General features: G+C 36.5%; 1 protein-coding gene across 1 annotated transcript; it reads left to right on the top strand.

Annotated features, from left to right (window-relative positions):
- Nucleotides 1–4,471: 4,471 nt before the first annotated feature.
- Nucleotides 4,472–6,766, top strand: DKK1 (dickkopf WNT signaling pathway inhibitor 1). The gene is made up of 4 exons (XM_056529882.1): nt 4,472–4,725; nt 4,989–5,142; nt 5,830–5,982; nt 6,165–6,766. Exons 1-4 carry the CDS (start codon nt 4,516–4,518, stop codon nt 6,419–6,421), a joined length of 774 nt encoding a protein of 257 aa, XP_056385857.1. The 5' UTR covers nt 4,472–4,515; the 3' UTR covers nt 6,422–6,766.
- Nucleotides 6,767–7,446: the final 680 nt, after the last annotated feature.

Genomic DNA, 7,446 nt, shown 5'->3' with positions numbered 1-7,446 from the left:
ATATATATATAAACACAGGGATTCGGGATGCCCTGTTTATTTATTTATTTATTTTATCTAGAAACATGCACAGATGACAAGGTAGATATTTACATATCACAATCTGTATTTGAAGAGTTTATCTGGATCTCAACCTGGGGATGCTACCTAGATTTTCATGCAGATCTATGTAAACTGTTCCTAGTACTATATATTACTGCACATTATAACAAGTTACAAACTCTTCTGCAGTTTTTTGACAAACTCATTTCTGCTCGATCCTTATACTGTAGTTTACATCATCAGAGCATTTGATTTGGTATCTACCTGTATTCTCTACAGTATTCTGTATTTTACAGATTAATCCCTCTCAGATGATCTCAGGGCTGGTGTCTGGGGTGGAAAGGGGAGTTGCTCATTTCCATTCTGACAATAAATGTGCAATACATACCTAATGATCTCTTGATAGAATGCAAGTCTTAAGCTTATACATCGAGTGAGGATGGAAGCTACTATGAAACCGAATCCATTGTACCAGTGCTCATGATCTGTAGGGGTAAGAAGAGGCCAGAATATCAGCATATTTGCCTGCTTGGCACCAATCCGGGTCTAAAAACAGAGCACATTTAGTTCTTCATAATATATTCCCAGTAATATTTTAGTCCCTAAACACTTGTTAGGCTGATTTTGGCTATGGGCAGAGGCATGAGACATATCTAAATAGACAGCGCCCCACTTTCTACACTCCAATACGTACAGAACAAGTGCTCTAGTAAAGGAGCTGCTTTAATCAGTAGGAATAGTGCCACTATTATTTTCAGGCAGAGTCAGGTTTTGCAGCTTAGCCAATTTAAGTACAGAGCTGCAATACCAGACTCGGCCTGAGGGAAGAGAGTGGTGCTGTTTTTAAATCAAAAGCAAACTTTTTTCTAATTTCACAAACCCCTTATACAAATAAGTTACTAAGGAAAAGCCCATTTATTTACTTAGGGTGCGCACCTACATGCCTCAGAATGCCATTCCTTTGACCTCCTCACAAAGCCTCTCGTTCTGTAAGCCATATTCCGAGACATTAAAGAATGAACTAACTGTTGGAATTCAATAGCTTTTGATGTGTAGTATCCTGCACTTTGTAAGGCAGGTAACACTTTGCTCTATTGTTTAAAAGAAAAGACTAATAATGTTGACTGCAATAGTTATCTTGGCCTAAGATCATGAAACTTGGTGCCGGGATAATGACTCAAATTTGAGGTTATAGACCGAGAATGCAAAAAATTCACCAGGACAGCTTTTTGAAGTGATGAAATAAACGCCGTCTTGTTCGAGAAGTAATAATCTATGAGACATCCTGTGACAACTTCTCCGCATCTGATAGATAGAAGCCCTTCTCTGTTTGTTTGTATGTTATTCACATTACGAGGAGACATGTGTCTTCCTCATCTCCCTTTCATTGCTGGACAATCCTTAGTGGTGATGTCTTAGAGCCGCCTTGATGTGAAATGACTTACATGGCAGACATGATTCTAACTGCAGTTGAGACCCTTGACTGTCGCATCCTTCACATGAATATAGGCTATTGCTATACATGTCAATTACTATTGGGGCATGGATCTCATAACATTGAGCCTCCAGGATTCCCAGAGAATATCTCAATAACAGGGCCCTGTACAATGTACCATAAGACAACACACTACTTATATACAGCCCCATGTGCATGAGGTCTTGACCTGTCACCTGAGTCTCCCTATCACCCCACTATGAAAAGATAATGTAATATTTCAGTAATAATCTGTTAATCCAGAATAAACAATCTCTGATAGAAAGAAGGAATTCCGGCACCAGCGACTTAGATACAAAAAGGGTTGAATGATAATACAGCATGTATTATACACACGTTACAAAGACGCGTTTCGGCAGTAATAGCCTTTCTCAATCAATTCACGATAGAGAAAGGCTATTACTGCCGAAACGCGTCTTTGTAACGTGTGTATAATACATGCTGTGTTATCATTAAACCCTTTTTGCATCTAAGTCACTGGTGCCGGAATTCCTTCTTTCTACCATTGGATCTATATGATTCATGTGCACGGCGCACCTGATCCTGGTGCCGTCCTCCTCCATACAGATTTAACAATCACTGACACCCCTTCCCTCCAGCATCCCCATCCCCCACACACACACCCCGATGCCATCATGAAAACATTATAAAGCAAAATCTTTGGTCCATCACTTAATGATTCAATAATTCGGAATTATAATGGATAATTACATTTTATCCCAGCTCCTCTTTAATCCTTCCCTCTTTTTTGATGGTGGTTTGCTGGGGGTCTATAATTCTACAGCAAAATCTTCTTTCGAAAAATCCGGTATAGTTCCTTATACAAGTTCTTTTTTCTCTGTTTTTAAATGCTTGTATAGTGGATGGTAATATCATTAGATATGTCAAGCTTAAAAATCATTTGGGACACAAATGTAAATTACCACAAATAGTCCACTAGTTGGCGCCAGTTCTCTTGTTATAAAGTACAGTAGAACATGCCAGCACAGGTAACTTCTGCTCTGATGCTTTAGATACCAGTTATAGAAAAGATCTTATGTCATTTCATTTACAGTACATGTCCACTTTATATGCCAATAAGAGAAGGAGCAAATGGTTGGTTTCATACATCAATCAGTTAATCAATCAATTATATATGCGGTCTTCAAACTGTGGCCCTCCAGATGTTGCAAAACTACAACTCCCAGCATGCCTGGACAGCCAATGGCTGTCTGGGCATGCCGGGAACGGGAATTGTAGTTTTGCAACATCTGGAGGGCCACAGTTTGAAGACCACTGAATTATATATATATATATATATATATATATATATATATATATATATATATATATATATATAATCTATCTACCTATCAATCATATGTATGCATTTTGTCTATCAATCAATCAATCTGAAAAAAAAAACAAAAAAAAAACAACAACAACCTGCAAATAAATAACCAAGGAAACATGAAGAAATAAAATTCACTACATTTATTTTATTTGCCATGTACTTTGGAGTGTTGCAGGTCATTTTTTATTTTTTAGAAATTGTTTGACCTGGATCTAATCTAAGTAGTCCTGCTTTATTTCTTTGGGAACTCTATCTATATATCTGTCCATCTATATCTAGCTATCTATCTATCTATCTATTTTTCTATCTTCTTTATCTATCATATATATATATATATATATATATATATATATATATATATATATATATATGATATATCTATCTATCTTTGATCATTGATCTGATCTGCAACTGATTATGTATACGCTATTTCTTATATATGTTAAAATCATGTCTTGTATTTACTCTACCTATTACATCTATCTACCTATCTCATTATCTGGCTACCGTTTATATATTTATCAAATGTATGTGTCTAGCAATTATCTGTTTATCATCTATCCACTTATTAAAACAATCTATTAATCTACCTATTGACCTATTATTATCTTTATTTACAGATTTATCTGTCTAATGCATGCATTTATTTATCTATCATTTTAATCTATGTAGCTATTATCTATCTTTTAAATATTTATTACATTTATACAGCATCTATCTATCTATTTATCCCTATCTATTTATCTATCTATGGGCTTATTATCTTTATGTATCTATTCATTTATTACATATATTTATTTATTGATCTATTTAAATACTTATTAAATCTATGTAGCTATTATCTCTTTCTCTAATACAAAAATACTTATTAAATCTATACAGCATCTATCTATCTACCTATCTATCTACCTATCTATCTATTTATCCCTATCTATTTATCTATCTATGGGCTTACTATCTTTATGTATCTATTCATTTATTACATATATTTATTTATTGATCTATTTAAATACTTATTAAATCTATGTCGCCATTATCTCTTTCTCTAATACAAAAATACTTATTAAATCTATACAGCATCTATCTATATATCTATCTATCTACCTACCTATCTATGTATCCCTATCTACTTATCTATCTATGGGCTTAATATATTTATGTATCTATTCATTTATTACATATATTTATTGATTGATCTATTTAAATACTTATTAAATCTATGTAGCTATTATCTCTTTCTCTAATACAAAAAGACTTCTTAAATCTATGTTATGATTGATATACTTCTTAAACCTATCTAGCTATCATTCCTACACTTCTTAGATGTATCTATCATTTAGATCCCTATTCTTCCCTGTGTATACAGCCTCTGTCCCCTTGCTGAGTCCTCCTGGGTTCCAGTTAATTGCAATGATTGTGAAATCCTCGGCTGCAGCCAGTCTGCCCTGTGATGTAGTCCTGGCTGGAGAGACACAAATCCCACAGCTTTGAAATCCCATCCCTTGCCTTTGTTGTGTCGTGTTCTGGGCGTGTATCCAAACAAGCTGAGCAGTATAAGTAGAGCCAGGCTGCTGAGCATCTTCAGACAGTAGCACTGGAGCCTTTGCTGAGCAGCACTTCCCAGGACTTACCCAGCTCCAGGACCATGCACCAACCTCTCTGTACCAGGATGCTCCTCACCCTCCTCACTCTTGTCCAGGGAGCCTCTACATATGTGGTTATGGCAAACTCCAACTCTATCAAGAATGCTCCTGCACCACCAGCTGGCCAACCTATGGGCTTCTACCCAGTCAGTGTCAGCCCGGACTCCTACTATGACATTGCCAACAAGTACCAGTCATTTGATGCTTACCCGGTAAGTACCATGCTGTTGTTATGTGATCTCATACTTGTCAGGCAACTTATAGACTAAACTTTCCATCATTCCATCACATTTCATACTAAACTTTCCATCACCATGTAGCAATAGGAAAATGATCTATGATGACTTAGTTCTATGTAACCAATCTAATATTTAGTGTTAAGTGGTTCAGACTGATTGTCAGCTCAGAGGGTTAGGGTGATACTTTATGTGATGGTTTCTATCAGTGCCATACTGACATCTCCTGTATCTTTCAGCTCTACAGTTGTGCAGAAGATGATGATTGTGCCCTAGATGAATTCTGCCATAGCTCTAAAAATGGCAACAACATGGTCTGCCTGGCATGCAGGAAACGCAGAAAAAGATGCCTCCGGGATGCCATGTGCTGCATGGGCAACTACTGTAGTAATGGTAAGTCACAGTCATTGTAACAGGCAGGTAACCCTGCTGTCAGTGCCCAGTGCCAATATATTGTTTACATAGTAAAGAATGGAAGAGTTGAGTGAGACATGGGAGATTGCGGCAAATCCAGTTCTACATTAAATGATAAATACTTGTTACTTGTTTCTGTGCATAACAATATTGTATTGTAGGACAACCTAAACAACTGTGTGTACAAAACACAGGACCCACTCCAGAGTCAGGGACTGGAAAAACTACAGCACAATAATTTAGGCTGAAATGTCCTGTTTGATATGTAAAGCGACTGATATGGGCGCAATGAATACAACATTGTCTGCAGCTGTAACACTAAATGGGTGTTTTGCTTAACAACAAAATATTGTCCTGTCTTTGAGGATTTAGACAAACTCTCTAATGACAAAGCTTAAGAGAAGGCTAGGGGTTCCCTAAACCTTAGCATAAATACTAAAGGGTCACTTATCATGACAATTGTAAATGGTCTTACCCACCAGCCAGTGTAAAGTTAGCTTTAGCCTTTCTTGGTGACCTACTGTGATGGTGCTCTTTAGTAAGCCATTATATCCACAGATGGAGTGCATTGTTTTGCATTGTCTAAGCGGACCAGGTGATTGCTTTGTGATGCTATGTACACACTTCCAGATGCCTATGCTAAAAATGGGACTTGTGCCCTTACAGGTATCTGTGTGCCAGTCGAGCAAGAAAATGAACGTTTTCCACAACAAGGATATGTAGAGGATACTATGATGGAGACCTATAATACTGACCAGGCCACTGCAGATACCAACACTAAATTTACTACATCTCCTTCTGGAATGCAGCCATTTAAAGGTAAATACATGCCTATTTCATAATGTTGTGAAACTTTTATTACCTTCTCTAATATTAGCTATATTCTATGGTAGGCTAGTGTACCTAATGTTATACCTGTATCTCTTAGTACAGAATAGGTAGACTATAACTGTAACAGATCATTGCAAGCACTCACATGGTGTTTATTCTTTACTCTACAGGTCGGGATGGGGATGTGTGTCTCAGATCATCAGACTGTGGACCAGGACTTTGTTGTGCACGTCACTTCTGGTCAAAGATCTGCAAACCAGTCCTTGAGGAAGGTCAAGTGTGCACCAAGCACAGGAGAAAAGGCTCCCATGGGCTGGAGATATTCCAGCGTTGTCATTGTGGATCAGGACTATCCTGCAAGTTACAGAAAGGAGAATTCACAACAGTCCCTAAAACCTCCAGACTTCACACTTGTCAGAGGCATTGAAAGCTCCCCATGGACTTCTTATTATCAAGTTAAGCTAGGACTTTGCTTGACAGATGACTTGTTCTTTGGATGTACCTGTAACCTTATCACAGTTTACACTAAGTACTCTGGAGGTCGTCTATGATAAAAGGTCACCTAAATAGTTTCTTTTTATGGAACTGCACTTTATTCTCGGTGTTTACAGTAAATTACTGTGTTGTAAATACAATGCAACTCTGTCGGTTGTATATATTTATGATTGTGGAAAGTTACTAAACTTCTGCTATTATGCTTCTGTCTTGTACATTTGTACACAGTCTCCCTATCCCCTTTTATATTGTATACAGAATTTATGTTTTAGGATGTCATCAGTTTATTTTAAATAAAATATTTTGAAAAATGAGACATCTGTCTGTTGTGATTCCATATACCTGGTTTATTATCATTGATCATAATGACCTTCAATCCATTGTCATTATTTTTCCTTCAGAATATCCTGTTTTTACAGTTGCTATATCCTTTTCTTTACTTAAGTGGATCACACTTTAAGGATCATATATATTGATATTTATATTTACATATAAAGAAAAAGATGTTATACTAAAATAAAACTTTTCAATTTCAATATAATCATAATACCTAGAGCTTTAGAAATGGTTATTTAAAAAAAAATACATTTCAAAATACATATTTGTCATTGGCTCTGTTAGAACGTCAAATGTCAGAAATTCTTTTATTTATTGAATTAGTATTTGTTTTTATTCTGATGGAGTACCAGCCAACATAACGAGCAATGGTCAGTATTTGTTATGATAGAACTAGATGCAATTATTAAACATTTGCTGGGATTTGTAGTTACACAGATGCATGGGACAGCTAGTGTTACCTGCACTAGCCAAAGGCACAAAGCAAAACAAGGTTACATGGATACAATTCAAAGTGGAGTGACTTTCAAAGGACAGGATGTAAAGTGATGTGCCACTATGCTTTGTCAATGGTCGATCATACAGGTCCTGTACACACCACCCTCCCCTTCTGTCTATATC

The sequence above is a fragment of the Hyla sarda genome, chromosome 7 (assembly GCF_029499605.1).
Source record: "Hyla sarda isolate aHylSar1 chromosome 7, aHylSar1.hap1, whole genome shotgun sequence".
Lineage (NCBI taxonomy): Eukaryota > Metazoa > Chordata > Amphibia > Anura > Hylidae > Hyla > Hyla sarda.
Note: the sequence above shows the minus strand (reverse complement) of the source record. Positions and strands in the feature narration are given on the sequence as shown.

Excerpts from the sequence above, each read along its gene's own strand:
- DKK1 (XM_056529882.1), top strand. The coding sequence starts at position 4,516 with ATGCACCAACCTCTCTGTACCAGGATGCTCCTCACCCTCCTCACTCTT. Across the intron at positions 4,726-4,988 it reads AGTCATTTGATGCTTACCCG|CTCTACAGTTGTGCAGAAGA; the intron begins GTAAGTACCATG and ends TGTATCTTTCAG. Across the intron at positions 5,983-6,164 it reads TGGAATGCAGCCATTTAAAG|GTCGGGATGGGGATGTGTGT; the intron begins GTAAATACATGC and ends TTTACTCTACAG.